General features: G+C 39.3%; 1 protein-coding gene across 2 annotated transcripts in view; it reads left to right on the forward strand.

The window, feature by feature from the left end:
• Nucleotides 1-17910, forward strand: part of tbc1d22a (TBC1 domain family, member 22a) — a 157703-nt gene that overhangs the window by 24256 nt on the left and 115537 nt on the right. For both annotated transcript variants that reach the window (XM_042511041.1, XM_042511040.1), the window contains exon 6: nucleotides 5922-5992. In XM_042511041.1, coding sequence (XP_042366975.1) covers nucleotides 5922-5992 — 71 coding nt within the window. The remainder of the gene's footprint in view (nucleotides 1-5921; nucleotides 5993-17910) is intronic.

The raw sequence follows: 17910 nt of genomic DNA on the forward strand, positions 1-17910 counted from the left end.
AGAATGAAGAGATTTTATTTCACAGATGGATTACATTTTTGTGCAGGTCTCCGAAGAAAGTAGCGGTTTTGCATGGGACTAATAAAAAAGTGTGAAGCTGGAAAAGAAATATTTTCTAGTAGGGCTGACCGTTGTCCTTTCATGTACTGTACCAGTGCAGTGCATCAGTACTACCTGGGTCTATCAGGCTCGTATTGGGCTAACTGATTTAGATTCTGCAGCGGTCCATCTCTCTGTTGGAGAGTGTTTAGAAGACAGCGCGTAGAGGCTGTGTGTGCGCTTTTCTGTATATGATGTATGGGTCTAACCGGCACATCTGCTTGTTCTGCTGGCCACATGGTGCCAAGTAAATATTTGCCCCTTGCCCTTTCCACACACTTCTACATAAGCCACACACAAACACTTTTTCTTCTACAAGCCTCTCCTGCATTACAAAGTGATTGACCAAAGGGGATGGGGCTTTCTGGAGATCACTGCAGCGTCAGGATGTAAAGACTATTAGCCAACTCACGTCCTTTCACCCCTCCTCTCTGTAACCCCCTATGGTGAGATTAATGCCAGTTGGGGGAAATATAACATAGTTTAATTAAGCCAGAGCCCACAAGATTCATGGGCTCATTTCTTTGTCTGACAGTGCAAATGAAGGTTCAAAAGGTGCAAGGCAAGAGGAGAGACACCCCTGACTAGCTGTTTGGAGCGTAATGAATGTAGGGGAGCACACTGGATAACAATATCACCCTTAAACTCTTAGACTTTGTTGTGAGTGGTTTCTACTTAACTTTGTTGCAGTTGTTCCTCTCTGCATGTGTAAAAGGTGGACATCATTGCAAGCAGTGGTGCATACATTATACAAATATGCACACACATACAAGTTCTCGATGCAGAGATTCAGAGATGTAAAACTTTTTTTGTGGTGTCACGAAAAGTGCCTCTACAGGCCAGCAGTAAGATATGCCATGTCGTGTTTGTAGTGTTTTGTCTTCCAACTGACAACTATCAGAGTCACCAAGCCTGCAATGGATTTCGGAGGTCGATATCCAAAGCTCATTTTGATAAATTTTTGATTTAAAATCAAAATCGCAACAACCCTAGTGCTTTGACATGCAGTAGTTGCAATCAATTGCCACAGCTCCTCAATTAGTCTTTCATGAGCCTGCAAAAAAGGACGTGCTCTAATGAACCACGCTGGGACTTGAAACGATTTCAGCACAGAGACAGGACCAGAGTGCCATCAGTTTTGCCCATGCTGGCATCAATATTGCATTATACCATATCAGTAATATGCGATATTGCTTGAGCCCTTTTCCGTGATAAATCAGAAAACAAGCTGAAGTGATTTGTCAAAAGTGTCCATCCATCAATTTAGCATTGAACTCTTATAGCAGGGGTGCCCAAACTTTTTCCATTGGAAGGCCAAAACTGACACCTAATGGTAGACCATGGGCCTTAAGTGAACACCTATTATACTGTATTGTTCAGATGCAAAATGGTACTATTATCCATTAATGGTACCATGTTTTTATTTTATTTTTTTACTAGGAACATCTGCTGACTCAAATTACACCTCATGGCAGGCAAACTCTGGCCCACAGGCACCACTCTGGGCAACCCTGTGAATTCTTTTTCATTTTCAAAATCTATTACCTACATTACTCATGATTCTACTCAGATAGCTGGCTGTTAGCTGTGAGCTGCTAGCCTCAAGATGAGAATATGGTGCGTTCCATTTACACTGGGAAGTCTGGATTTCAGAGTTGGAAATTTAAGCAGAAATGCAGTTGGATTTCAGTTGGACTTCTGTCTTATTATGTCTCATTAAAACAGGCACACATACAGTATTGTCCAACTTCTATATGTGGACATGCTGTGTGTGCAAAACTCTGTGAAATCTGTTTTTATGAACTGGTATTGCTAACAATGGCTAACCTGGCTAGAACTGGTATTGCTAACATCTTGGATTTCCAACTTGTATGGGAAGCAAATTTGTATTTCCTAGTATGGCAAAGGCATGACCAGCCCTACTCTGCCTTACTCCGCCCCTTGATTGACTTACCCTGACTTTGTCACCCAAACCTTAACCAATCCCACTCCTCTTGCCCTAATCGTACTAATGCAGCCAACGGTGGCAACAAGTGCCAGCCAATCAGAGAGAGTAGGGCGGGTCATTCCTTCACTATCCTAGGAGGTAAATGGTATGCACACATATTTAGTGGGTTACAGAAGTCTGATTACCTCAATGATTTCCTACTCCATGCCCCCAGATTTCTCTCTTTTATAAAATTATACCCTTCAACCCCAGCTGACGCTGACTCAAGTGTCATCAGTTGAGGCACTTTATGAGATTTCACACAACTCCCTCTTTACAAAAGGCTTTATTCAGCTTTCTTTTTTACACATCCACTATTTCTCTCTCTATAAACAGACTTTAATGTGTAAAATTGGTAGAGTTCTTCTATAAGTGCCTCAAGGTGCCAATGTCAGAAAATTGAGGCAAATTGGACTGTCAAATTGAATAACAGTATGTCACTCCCTCCAGGAAATACATGACACTGCGGTTGTTCATTACTGATGGATTTATTTGTCTCAACTGCAATAAAGTCACCATCACCGTCATCGAATCCACCGTTGAACTATTTAAAATACATGACTATGTACGACGAGGCAGTTTACTTTTTTTTAACTCTTAAACCTTCAGGTAGAGTGTAAAATTTCTGCCACTTCACGTTGTCTTATAGAAAAATCTGCTCAAACTAAATGTGTCCCCACAACAAAATATGTAAACATGGTTCCTGCTTGGTGTTAAAAGAAAACATTTTTCCAGTGTAATGTTAGTGCAAAAACAAATCAATATTCATGAAAAAAGTCACATAAATAATGTGTATATAAACATCAAATAATGATAAATAATGATTATAGAAGTAAGTATGTACATTATAAGCACAGTGCGAATTATGCTTGTAAGCTACAAATTCAGAGGGGAGGCAAAAGCTTTTCTTAGACCTGAGCTTTCATTATGTCTGCACACACTATTATTTGGTAGCAATACACACACACGCACTTTCACACATCGCATTCCACTTGTTGTACTCCAGAGGAGAGGGAACGAAAGGAGCGAGGAGACACGGAGAGAATCCGTGGAAATCTTGCAGCACCTTTGCTTTGCAACTTTTATGGTCTCTGTCATGTCTGAGGGAGTTTTTTTCATCTGTTTTTTAAACGCGACTCGCAGCATCACAGGTAACCTTGGGGTAATCGAAACCTTCCCATACTGTGAGGCTCTGACTCCATCCGAACCAACAGAGGCGTGCTGTGCACTAGATCACTGTATTGAATTTCTATATAATTAAAGTCGCCGGGGACAAGGTAAGGGAGAAATTTTAAGTAGAAGATGCACAGAAACTATAGTGAATAAATAGCTTCTCCCATCAGCTCAACAAGCTCTAATGCGTTTCACTCAATTTAGCCAATGGACTTAGCCCATTGCTGTTTAGCTGATTGCTATTTCCTATTCTGCTATCTGTCTCTGACTCTCCATTGCATTTGCCTTGAAGAACAGGCACGGCAGAGTCATTTGGCAGCACTAATCAATACCGTTCACTCTGCACGAAGGGCTTATCAATTTTCAGCCTGTGCCTTGAATAAGAGTCGAGGAAGAATTTGGCCTATTCATTAGGTACAGTTGTCCCCCCCCCCCTTTTCCTCAGAAAAGTATATTAAGGCAGTGCCATTTCATTTGCACAGAAATCAATTTCCCCTCCTCCGTTCACTCTGGGAACGCAGGTAAAACAGTGGCAGCGCAATTACAAGTGAAGAGATTTCCATTGCGTTTTTATGTTTGCCTCAGTTTAGCTGTGGCAACTCGTCTTGTTGAATGCTAATGGGAGGGTTTGTAGACTCGCAGGGCTCGGGCAGAGGGAGACCTATCTGTGAATAATGGATGAGTTAATGTTAGCGAGGAACTCATCTAGGATCCTCCTGCTTCTTAAGAAATACTGCTGAAAAGCCCGCAGTCGTATATCTTGAATATCCGAAACTGCCTCGTCCCGGTCGACAAGGTCACTCAGTGATTTCACTTCCCTTACTGAAACAGTTATTTGGTTGAAGAGTATATGATGGGAAGAAAATGTGTCATGGATTATCCAAAGGAAATTGACTATTACATCATAGGAGACCTGACGTGGGTGAGAATCAGTCACATTGGTAAATAATGTGTTTTCCATTGAATTGGGGGGAGACACTGGGCATGAGTGAGGTCAAATCTGAGCTCTGAGCAAAAACTGTCACAGATACACTGCTGCAAACAATAGCTTTAACTCTTTTCATAAACATGATCTCTTTTTGCTGCAGGGGAATTATATCCCACACCTTTACTGTGGGCTAGTTATTGTGTTTGATTCACTAAAAACAGAATGAAATAGAAGACACAGGTTACTAAATACCACAAGATCCCGCTGATCCCTACACCCACCCATCTTCTCTTACTATCAGTGTGTGTGTGTGTGCTAGAGAGAGACAGATACGGGCTGGGTGTCTGTGTAGAACTTAGCATTAGGCTATATTTTCTGGGTCTTCATGGACCCAAAGGGAACTACTCTGTGCCAATTTAAAAGTTCAATTTGCACCTCTCCATCAGATTTATTTTACATTATAGCCAGTCGGATCTCCCAGCTGGCCCGGAGAGAATCTAGTTAATAATCCACTTCTAACCCATCAGATAATTTCAGTGAAGTAAAAGAGAGACAGGAAGGGGAGTCTTGAAAGTGAGGACATGATTGGTTAGTAGATTGAGTGATTGAATGATGTGCAAGAAAATTCAATAATGGTTTGAAAATAGCTTTTATTTGGAAGATTTTGTGTCATCGTGGATCAGTTCTAGAGTTCCCCACAGGTGTGAAATATACTTGTAGTAGCCAACGGAAAGGGCCGGCATTAACACAAGTGAAAAGCAGCGATACAGGGCTATGTGTCATCAATACAGCATATGAGCAGATGTCAAAATTTTATGCTGCAGTGGTAAAAATCGGTAGAATTGAAACTCGGGAGAACAGAAGGGGTAGGGCAGGAAAATCAAAAGGGTTGGCAAGCGTTGGATGCATATGTTGAAATTTATTGTAATCAGATCATTCTTATCCTATTTTTTATTCTTTATAGTATTTATATTAGACTATGAGTGTTTTTTCTTGCCAGAGTCTCTCGCTGCTAGCAGAGAAAGTAGACCAGCTGCCAAAATGATCACAAGCCTGGTGGTTTTGTGTCAAAGACTTTTTTTTTACTCCAGAGAGGGCCTTTTCGTTTTTATGTTACCTGAAGGCCACTGCAGGCTCTCTAGGGTTAGGGAAGGCGAGTGTGGAACAACAATGTCTTAAATACTACATATCATGTCATAAACTCAATAATTACCAATGAAAACATGGACCACATACTGCACTTGTCACAGCTGGAGGCTGATAAATGCACATTAATTATGGTGGAAGGCAGAGAAGCAATCTCTATATTTAGAGACAAAAAGACAGACAAATGAAAATTTGTTTTGCTTCCAAAGAAAGTAAATTTATTTCAATTAAACTTGTTTTCAGGTGAAAGTGGTTATACGAGTTCATTTTCTTCATTTATTTTGTACTTCCAGCTCAGTATCTCTTTGGCTGTTAATTGCATCATTCCTAATCTGTAATCAGAAATGTCATATATTGATATTTGAGATGAATATCCCAAATTCTCAGCGCAGATATACATATTATACTTTCTGTGGTTGGTCAAGCTCTGGCAATAAGACAAGAAATAACACTGGTGATAATGTAATATTTTTGGATGTTATCTTCCTGCAATTTAATAGGTAAACCTCCTGGTGGAAATCAAAGACTTTGTTTGAAATGTGGTGAATCTAAAATGGTCCCTCTGGTTTTTGTGGTCTTGTTTTACAGAGGAGCTACGGAAACTCAGCTGGTCTGGAATCCCGCGACAGGTTCGGCCGATAACGTGGAAGCTGCTTTCAGTAAGTTTTATATATGGCATACACACACGCGCACACACACACACAGATGCTGTACATATATAATGTACATTCAGCCAGCAGCAGGCGCATTGAAACAAACACTAATTTGTGTAAAACATAACAACACTTGCATACAAACACCCTCAAAGACAAAAAACTACGTAGCCTCATACATAAAAGCGCAAGTGAAAACCGAGATTCATCAAATGCACACAGGCACATGCACAAACTTACACACACACACGGATATTATCGCACAAATAATAAACACATTACAGATGATCATAGGCACACACACACATACACACATACACACACACACACACACACCAAAAAAGTTGCTGTCATGTTCTGTCTCCCAACCCCCTCCCTTTTTTGATTTATGAAGACTGGTAACAGTCCTGCTTTTTTTTTTTTTTCAAACTTCAATAGGGAAAATTAATTGCGAGGCACAAATAATTTATTCATGAGACACGCGGTGTGTTTACTCATTAAGCCATTGTTGTGGTGTACAGCTCCTAGTCTGCAGAGAGAAGACTGGCTTTTTGAACGCCATGACTCTCCCATTAATTACTGCACAATAGCTAATGTGCCGCAGAAAAGATGTCATTAAAGGTGTGTGTGTGTGTGTCCCTGTTTGTGTTTTTTGGTGGTGGGAGGTTACCAACTGGGTGCTTTAACCATTAATGGCTGCTTTGTTTGGTGCTCTACTGAAGTGAGGGCTCATAACGGCGTATGAAGATACAAAGCATTGGCTGCAGTGTAGGCAGCCAGGTATGGGGGTGGGAGGGGCACCTCAGCACTTTAACAGCCTGTTTGTGTGTGTGTGTGTGTGTGTGTGTGTGTGTGTGTGTGTCTGTGTGTGTGTGAGAGAGAGATTTAGCTAATGTACCATAGATAACACGCAATTAATGGTTTGTTCGAGTGTGTGTTTGATCGTGCATGTTTGTCTGTCTCTTTTTGTGAGTACATACAGTACATTTTGTGTGCATGCTAGTGTGGGTAGCAGTTAAAAACGTTTCATGTTCATATTCATATGTTTGTATGTTTTTTTTGTAAATATAATGAGAACACTGTGAACATTGGTGCTGCAAAGCACAGCTGCCCTGCGGCTTGTGTAAATGATAGCTGGACCGCCTGAAGGAACATGAAGGAACAAAAACAGGTCTAAACATGGTATACAGAGGACAGAAAAGGTAGAAATGAGAGGAAAAAAAATAAATGAACGGGTTTTAGGATAACAAGGAGTAGTGCCACATTTTGGGTTATACATCTTTAGAGCTTTAGAGATGCTGGTTTTCAGATTTTTTGAACTCTGGAGAGAGCTTACCTGTTTCCTCATGCCTACACCAAACAAGCACCAGAGCAGCCGCTAAAGGTTACACTACACACAGAAATAATGGTTCCTCAGGGGTCCTCTGAAGGGGCTGAGGTTCTGCCCAAAATCATTTGCTTCTGATAAACCCTTTTCTCAAGAAATGTTTTTCAAGGTTTTTTTGTAAGACTGAGGGTTTCATTAATAGCCCTTTTCATCCCAAAAATCCCCTGTCTGTAGAACAGAATATTTTAAGGATTGCTGAAAGCATGGATGTTAAAAGAGTCTCACCCTGAAATATTCAAATGATTACACATTCATCAAACTGTATTTTTATATGTAGATGCTACTGAAATCCCCTGGATCAATTCATGTTATTGGTATTCTGCTATATTCGATTTCTTCTTTTTTTTTTTACGGGTACCTGGTACTTGGGATTTCATGAAAAACATGATTGTGAGTGTTGCGGATTGTGCTGGATCACATTAGCCTGGCCCGTTAGCAGTGTCATAAAGGTCTAAGACACTAAAAGTGCTCAATGTGTGCGTCTTGAAATACACCTATTGTTTTAAATGGCCAGCAAACACCCAAAGCATTATGAGGTGCACAGCTAAAAAGAAATATGAACTTAAATTTATAATAATAATAATCAAATAAATACATTTTTAAAAGTTGATTGGCAAGATGTTTAGTGATTTTTAGTTCTTATTTTGGTTCCAATGGTTCTAGGTATAACCCTCCATGTAGGGTTCTGGGCAGAAGCTCTCAGGGGGTTCCAGATGAAACTTTTCTAAAAGAAAGGACCCTAAACAGATTTCTCCAGTGGTAGGCAAATCCAGCCGCAGGGCCAATCATGACCCTCAGACAGATTTTAAATGGTGAGCGGCGTATCTTTCAGGAAACACTATATGTGGCCCGCCGCACAATATTGTTTGATTGAACATTTTGCTTTTTTTCAGTTTTTTTTCTGCTCGTTGAAGGGGTTATCATACACTTTGTAGACATGCACCAAGTAGGAACTAAGCAGGCAAACCAAAACGAACAATAAAACAAACAAAAAAAAAAAACAGTGGGAAGAATATTTTTTCAGTGGAAGAATAAGCAGTTTTGTTGCCAAATTTGTATGTAATGTTTTTTTAGAAACCCATTTAATGTAAAAAGCAACTGGCCCCCATTTTTTTCACATTATCTAATCTGGCCCCCAATTAATAAAAAGTTAGCACACCCATGCCCTATGGGGACAAGGTGAAGAGCCCAATATGGTTCTAGTAAGCATAAACTCTTTAAAAAAGTGCTATGCTAGGATAAACTAAGGCTCAAGCTGCATAGTTACCCTACAGACATGAGAGTGGTATTGATATTCTCATCTAACCTAAGGCAAGAAAGCAAATAAGTATATTTAACAATTTCTTCAAAGTCATATCTTACCAAGTATGAAATATTCACTCTCTTCAAGGCTGCAAACTGGCTGTAAAAGGTTGTACTTTTGTCTTTACAGAGAAATCAAATGTGGACAGCTTGAATTTCTCAGAGGAGCTAAAGCTTCTCCAATCGTGGTGTACTCACCCTGTAGCTTCCAAAGAGCTAGTTTATTACCTCAGTTCAGGAGATAGTCTTAATATTTGATTTACAACTTAGTGTTTTGTTAGAAACCAACACAAACTGTCGCTTTGCTGTCCAGCATGGTCATCACAAGCCAAGACATGTTATCTTTTGTTTCTCTCTTCCATGAGCATGCACAGATTGGACGTGGTTTTAACAAGATTAAATGCAGTATAATGGAATATGCCTCATATCTTCATTGAGTACGCTTATGTCCAGATGACTTTGACAGATATATAGGAGGTGTTTTGACTGCACAAACTTAAGATCCATATCTGAAGTTATCTCAGTCCCTCCTCTTGAGGTTTTCAATACATTCCTGGAGCCTCGTGCAGTGAATTATCCCAGGGTTAAATCCAAGGTTCGGATTAAAGCGAAAAGTGGGCACAGTGTCAAAAGCAATCATATCTTCTGAAGTGTCATAACACTTGACTGCCTTCTCTGTCCTGTCTGAGGTATGATCCAGTGCAGAAATAGATAGCAGGGATCAGGCTCGAAAAATCTATTCCCCGTCGGGCACGCACACACACACTCATTCAAACTCTCAGCCCACGTTTGTATTCCATACACTTGGCAGAGGCACCTAATAAAACTTCACTCCAGTGGTGTCCCTTGTGCCCTTCTCCTGTTCACCAGCGTGCACCAACTTATTTGATCCCCCCTCCACCCCACAGAAGGCATGCTTTAGCCATGCTCTTCTTTTACCTGACAAAGACGAGAAACGAGTTTTCCCTACTCTGGTCTGAGCTCGGTAATGCTCTCCCCCAGTGGCCTGCATTTGCTACCACATCCCAAAAATGGTATATAACTGTCCCCACTGTTGTGAGCCTGTGTGGAAATTAAGAATGTTCACATTTAGCTTTTTGCCCCCGATCCGGGTTATTTTATATTGGGTGTCTGCAGATACCAAGTCCTGATCTGATACTTATAATACACAAAAGAAAATGTCTGCATCCAAATGATTAAGTTTTCTGTTTTTTTTTGTTTTTTTTTTTTTTTTACAAAAATAGCAATTCCTTTGCTATTTTTTTTACAAAAATAGTAAAGGAATAAAAAATATTATATTATATTGTATTATATTTTATGGTACTCACAATTCCACTTTGTGTAGCATTGTAATAAAAGGAGAGAACACTATAAATTAGTAATATAATCACAATTCCACTTCAAAGTATTGTTAAAGCGTACCTTTAATATTCCCAGTCACAAAAAAATCTATTATAACTTATAGGGTTAGGGTTAGGCTAAACTGAAATATCTGCTGCAAATCTTCATCTCAGTTTACGACACCTGTGTGACAGCAGACATAAACAAAAGATTGGGCAGAGCGCATGCTTAAAATAAGTGATCCTGGTCAATTAAAAATGTGTTGACCAGGTCCTTTACCAATCCTTCTGATCTGATCGGGACATTGCTAGTGGAAATTAAAAATCAGTCTAAAAAAAGGAGGATTTTCTCCATCAAGGCTGAGAGGGAGTGAGTAATTAGACTAGATATCTTCTCTGCCTCCTTTCACTATTTGAGCAAGAGGCTCCACAGGTTGCCCCCGGCCCCTAGAAACACATCCGGTTGAACCTCCCATTATTTCAGAAATAATGCCGTCTTATTACTTTTTTTTTTTTTTAAAGACCACTTTGTGTCCACGCCTAAAGGAGAAAGGAGAAATTAAATGGTTTTTCTGCTTTGTGAAAGAATGTCAGCCCGTGGCAATATGTACATTTGCTAATGGAGTGTGGCTGTTAAATGTGAAGTGGTGGGAGAGGAGAAAACTAACTGGCTGTGGAAATATTGATAAAGCTAAAGGGTCATATAAGATGTTTCAGGGAGCGGCGGCAGCAGGGACAGATTCAGATATTATGTTTAACCGTTACCTTACAACAGTACACATAATTAAATCGCCTGAGAGAAGAGAGCAGAGATTTTTTTCATTTGAGGCAGACTTGCAATCAACCTCCCACGGAATGCACATCTTAGCACATCTCACACCTCTGCTAGAACGTCTTGTTCCTTTACAGTTTGTACACGTCAACTGCAGATTCACTGTCACCTCATAAAATTAAAAACTAATACCTGAGCAAGGTACATTTTGTAAACAGATCCAGGACTTGGAATTTTAAGATGTTGCCTTTGTTTATTTATAGCTTTAGTTTGTGAAAAATACTTAATTGACTTATTTTGTGATATGTAGACATGATGTCAGTATTGCTGTTGTGTTTACATGCGTGCGAACATAAGAATCTCACCAACATTTTAGCCAACAGCCACCTACTCTCCAGCCCGCCTACTTGGGTGAGTCCAGAGAAAACAAAAACATTGCTTCAAAGACGACAAATTGTAGCTTACTGGTAGCCTGCAGCTGCACCTTTGGACTGGAGAACACACAGTCCTGATAGTTGTTAGCTTGCCAACCTCTGACAATGAACCAAAAAAGCTAAAAGCTTGTATTTGCAGTTTTACCCCCCAAAAACATCATCCTTCACTCCTTAAATCCACCAGCAAACCCGTAGCCCTGCGATAGTCTGGCGACCTGTCCAGAGTGTACCCCTCCTCTCGCCCAGTAACAGCTGGGATAGGCTCAAGCCCAGAGTAGATTTCACTCTGAGACTGTGGTACAATGAACAACCGAATGGTATATATATTTCACCAGTGCTACTAATAAATGATCCATTCCCAAAACTAGGAAATCTATTTGTGGTGGTAGATGTTTTAAATGTGGCGGGCTGCCCCCAAAAAAATGAATTAGTGGGTAACCCTGAGTGTACTTGCATTATTATGTTATTATATCATCATTATTTTGGTGTTAAATGGTCTCAAAATGACAATAATATCAATCATCTCAATTATTTCTGGGTCAATATATTGTCCAACAGAACTAGTTATCATTACAGTGTGTGTGGAGATACACTTTGAATTTGACCTGTTAGTGCTGAGTCACCCTCAGTACAGAACATGAGTAACTAAAAGCACCGCCTATTGCTTACAGTGTAGTATCTGTTCCTCCTCTAGGTCATAAAAGAGGAACTTACTTATTGACTAAGCCAGGGGAGGATGTAATTTTTATTTATATGACATGACTAACGTAACACATTACAGTTCATTCAGTTAAACACTGAAGATCTGCTGCTGGGCGGTATAAGAAGTTAATTCATTTAATTGTTAAATATTAGTATTTATGATTTTTCAATAGACTAACAATTAAAAAATAAAGCACTATGTATTGCAAGATAAAGAAAATAAACAATTTAGGCTGTCATATAGCAAATGGCATCCATGACACAAGCTTTGCCAGACCACAGTTTTCAGCACACTCAATATGGTCTGGCAAAGCCTGAGACCCCTCAGACATCAATACAAACCTTTTTTCATCTGACAGGAGGACATACCTCGTACTTGGCTGTCTTTGGTTTGGAAAACAATAGATACAGTCCAGGAAAAATTGTCAAACCAAAACTAGCCACCAAAGTTCCTGAATAAAATTGAGGTAAAGTGAAAGTTATGTGGTTGCCGTATTGTGCTTCAAAGTTTTAACTCAGCCTAAGAGATATAAGTCTGAAAATGAACATGTAGAGGCACGATGACAAGAGCATTTTAAAAAGAAGTTTTATTTGCTCAACTTTTCTGTGCCCATAGTGGTTTGTTTCCAGTCTGCTTTCTGAATAAATGTGCGCCTGCTAAGTAGAAATCAATTTGGATTGCGAGAAGACTAAAAAAAACAAAACAAATTCATTTAAATTCCCCAAATGGATTCCCCAAGCATATTTCCCCTGTTTTTTTTTTTTTTTTTTACTGAGAGCTTACTGAAGTGTAGGATCCATTAGAGGGATGGAAGGATCGAGGGGTAGATTGATGCAAGGAAGAATGAAGAGATGAGGTTTATGTGGACTGATTAACGGAGACAGGAGGAAGCACTGTGCTGCCACATTTTGTACCACTGTCAGGTCATGCGGAGCTGTCTTGCATTTAAGCTTCACTTTCTGTCTTCCATCTCTCTGTTTTTTAAAATCTCCAGTCACCCTTTTTAACCAGTAGACCACAAATGAAATGGGAATTAGTCACTTAGGTTTAAGCATAAGTACACTTGGATCTTGGGCACTTAATGCACTTAACTGTGAGATACACTCACTTATTTTAATTCTTTAGTTTCAAGAGGAAGCCATGCTGCTTGTGCTGACTGCATCCTTTTCCTTTGAAACAGTTATTCCTGTAATTTTCTGTATGTAACTTTCACAAAACCCTTAGTGACACCTCATTCTGAGGCTGTTATGTAAATTGGGGTGCTCGCACTCCGTAGCCTAGAATAAGCAATTCTGCATCAGCCAAAACAGTGACAAACACAAGACTGACCATGATTGACCCTCATCATGTTGGAACAATGCTAGAAAATAAATTACAATCATATTTCGAATTACGTTACTATGTGCAGCATTCCTATATTTCATTTGGACCATTTGCTCCATAATAATATGAAGAAGCTTGCTGTTTTGCAAATGATTTTATCAGCTGACGCCACAAAGTAGCCAACTAGAAATCCATGCAGAGTAGCATCTAAATAAAACCTTAGCTCAGGTTACGTTTGCCCGATGGCTGCCCCTGCATCGCGCTTGGCTAGCAGACAGGGCCTTGTACCTTTACGTCAGTTATTGTCGACTAGATCAATAGTAAATCATGTATCACATTTGCTGCCAAACTAATTTGGCAAACTTGTCAACTGACATATCCACTCATAGTATTTCGCTGGCAATAATGTCAGCAAGCAAAGTTAGCCACATAGCTTTAACTAAGCTACACTGAATTTATCTGTTGTTGGTTGCTTGGTAATGTTAGCTGATAAAGTCACTTTCAAAGAGATTACATTATAACTTGTTCATTCATTGGCAATAAAAAAAACATTATACATGTATAAAGCTAGAATTATTTTGCACAATTTGTAGCCTTGATAATGTGAGAAACCACATATCTGTAACATGTGGACACATTGAAATATACCAGTTTTCCAGTACGCTACCATTAGTGTTAAAGAGAAGCAATAAAATCAAATCATAGTGTAGTGCATGACACAGCTTCTGTCCTCTTTATGGTCTTCAAATCCCCTGGGTGTGTGTGCATGTGTGGTCCTGTCCTATCGAGCAGTAATGCAGCTGCAGTATGATTGACCTCCACTAAGCTGTCCATTAACCTTCAGCACACACATGCTCTCCTCTCCCTCATTTGGCAGAGTGCACATAACACAGGAGCCTACTGTTTTGTAGCTGGTCTGTTGTGGTTCCTGTTTGTGTGTGTGTGTACATTCATGTGTTTGCATATGGAGCAGTTTCAACATGTGACGCTGCATGGACTTTTTGGCAGAGAGCAGCCATGAAAAAAAGTCCCAGTCAGTGCTTAGGCTGATTTCTGTGGACACAAATGTGACCAGTCTGGCTGACTGGCAGCAGCGACAGTCAGAGAGGCAGCAGTCGGGTGGATGGGACAGGAGGTGTGGATGAGTAAGGAGTCTGCCTTCTTCACAGTGTTTTGGTTGCGAAAAGATTTTTTTGTTTTTCAAATTTAGTGACTGAAACAAACAAAGACTATGAAACATACTTTGAATGGTGGTGTTATTGAAGGTAGAGAAGATAGATGGGCTGGCAGGGAATGAAATGTGATGTGTGTGTTTATATGTCATAAAATACACGTATGAGTGTGTGGAAACATGTTTGGGGTTGCATATTTTCACAATTCATGAGAATGTGTTTGCATGCGTTAGCTAAGTGTATATGGGTGTGTGTGTGTGTAAGCAACAAATACACCTCCAGACTCTCCAAGAGTCTCTAGGGGCCTTGTCTAGGTGGAAAAACGACTATGAAACAAAAAAGAGAAACTTTTTGTTGCTGTTCTCTCAGTGATTTTCCTCTAGACAGGTGCCCAAAATTGATACTTTGTGTGTGTGTACATGTGTGTTTCGGTGTGCTTGCTAGCGTATTACAAAAAAAACGGCAGGCAGCTTCCACAAACAGCAGAATCACAACAAAGTAAAGATGCACATAGATAGCAAACACACAAACTGACATACAGACAGTCACTATCAGCCTTTCCAAGCCCTGTTATGTTTTTTTTCCATCAAGCCTGATGTGCAGACTGCCTTTGTTGGTGCAGGTAGATGAGTGTAGTTTGATGGCGATTCCACTAAAGCCTGTCCAAAACAGAGTTGCTCTCAGATGTGACTTAACAGCAGCCAAATGCGTTCCCAGGAAAAATCAAAAAAGCTCAGTTTAAATTGAAAGTGATGACAGATAAATGTAAGAGACGGACAGAGATGAAAAGAGCACTGGTCTCCTTCAGCAGTAGTTCTTAACTTTTTTCAGTAATGTACCCCCTTTGAAAGATTTTTTTTCAGCAAAGTACCCTCGGCAGAAAACATTTTTGGTTTAAGAAAAATAAGCCTATATTATATAGCCTATATCAAAGTCTGATTTACCAAACACCAACCCTGTAGCTGAAAAACACTGAAATGTTGCAATTTAAATGTGTAGAATCCATTAATTAATCCATGGCAAAACAGTTTTATGGTTTTTTTTGTTATTATGCGACTCCACCAAGATGGTATTGATCTTTTTAATAAGTTGCACTTACAATTGAGGGATTTAATTATTTTAGGAATTACACAACTGATAATTTTTAAATTAACATCTGAAGAGTTCATTTGCAAAAAACAGATAAGAGCCACTCTTAAAATGAATAAACCACTAGTTTGATTGATATTCCTTTGAGTGCAAAAAAAAATGTGATTCATGAAAATTTAAGAACTTTAAGATATCTTATCAAAACAACCCATAATGGTTTGACTGATATTCCCTGGTTTATACACACAAAAAAACATGTTTTGGAAAAATTACTGAAAAAAGAGGTGTTTCTTTTAGCAAATGAACCCTTAAAATCTCACATACCCCATGGCTATCCCTAGGGGTTATGCAAACTCCTGTTTGAGAAACATTGTATAACAGTGGCCGTTAGTTTGCTAAGGAGGTTTGGAGGTCTGGAGGTTTCATCTAGACCTTTGGAGCTTTTCGGTCACATCTCTACAGTAGGTCCTGGCCGTGGCTCAGGTGTCCACACATTTGGCCATGCTCCCATGGACATATTTTTAATTAAATTACTGCTGAGGTGACGTTTTGAGCTTCACTCTCTTCATCAGAATGAATAATGAGGAGCTCGAGACGTCACCCTGGTGGTAATTTAATTAAATATATGTTCGTGGGAGCATGGTCTAGTCTACACACTCCGTTTTAATGTCTTTTATATGGTCTGTAGTCTCGCGTTCAGTGTCTAGAGGTTTGTTCTTTTGTATACCTTTTTATAAAAATCTCTTTTGCAAAGCATCCACGACTGCAGCATAAATAATTTCAAAACCAACAAACTACAACCAGAACAACCAAAAGTGAAAACAAACAGCATAAACATTTCGCTTTGGCTCAACTGTCATTGTGTGATCCGAGTGTGGTAACATGATAACAAGTCACATGATAAGAATCTTGGAAGAGTTTGACAAAAAAAAAAAAAAAAAATGACTCAAGGTCCTTTCTAGATTTTAGCTTTTCTTGGTCTTTCAATCATAGTGTTTTTTTTTTTTTTTTCAAATGTAGCTGGCTCAGATATCATCTTACAGCCTAAGTGTGGCACTAACACACTAAAGGTCAACATGGAAACACTGTCCAGGCAAAATGAAAGAGAGGATTCTGATTGATGAAAAGAGAAAAGAAAAGTCTAAAAGGACTACTTTTAACCAACACAATGCACATTATGTGCAACAGTTTTGATCACATTTTAATTCTGGTAGGGCTGCAACCCAAAGATATTTTTATCATGATTAATCTACAGATTATTTTCTCGATTAATCATTTGTCTAACCCTAAACCCTAAATATTAAAAACATAATGAAAAATACCTTTCACAATTTCCTAGAGTCTCATTTTTTTCCAACACACAGTCCAAATATATTCATTTCATTAACATAAAAGACTAAATAGCTCAGAAAAATGTAATATTTGAGAAGCTGAATCCAGAGAAATTTGGCAATTTAAAAATTACCAAAAGCATAGTAATCGATTATCAAAATAGTTAGCGATATTTTTTTTAAACAAGGAGCTTATTGTTGCAGCTCTAATTTCAGTGAAACACAACAATATGCATATACATTGTGGTAAATATTGGTTTAGTGGCAGATATTTCAAGTTACATAACATTTTTGTTTCAGTTTTTTTTAAAAATCTGGATTTCGTGGAGTCCCATGTGTATGCAAATAAAATTAAAACATCTCATTCGTTTTTAAGGTCCGAGAAGGCTATTCCTGTTATTAAAATTGGTTAAATATCACGTAACCCTCTCTGTATCAGTCATCCTAATGCTGAGGAGCTATTCATGTATGAACTACTGCTACTCAAAAGTTAGCCGTAGTGAAGTTAGAACTAAACAAATGCACCGTAGGCGATATAAATCATGTAAAGTAAAAACAAGAAGGGCGTTTGTAGGTTTAACAGCTACGCAGTCCAGCTTTTATCAGGACAAGGACAAGTTTTCAGAGCCAGCAGTCATGTTTAAGTTGTGTTCTGAAAACTTTAACAGTGTGAATATTTCAGAGCCCCTGGTCCCAGCTCCCGCTTTTAATAGACTTTAGATTTGTTGTTCAGTTTGGAGTTGACTTTCTCCTCATTGCATAAGCCTGACCGCACAAGGAGGATACAGACTTTCACAAATGTATGCTCAAATAAACTGTCTGACAAACACGTTCCCAGAAGCATACACACACACACACACACACACACACACACACACACACACACACACACACACTGTACTGAAGACGCACACACGCAAAAAGGTAGCTCCCCTAGGAGGCAAAAAGCATTTGGTCAAGCAGCAGAAAGTTTTCTCTGCAAAGTGAAGTGTGTCGTTTACAGGCGATGTAATCCCAGGTGGTGGAGTTTGGTTCGTGATTGAACTTGGCCGACAGACTTAAAGCAAGTCT

The sequence above is a fragment of the Plectropomus leopardus genome, chromosome 22, assembly GCF_008729295.1.
Source record: "Plectropomus leopardus isolate mb chromosome 22, YSFRI_Pleo_2.0, whole genome shotgun sequence".
Taxonomy (NCBI): domain Eukaryota; kingdom Metazoa; phylum Chordata; class Actinopteri; order Perciformes; family Serranidae; genus Plectropomus; species Plectropomus leopardus.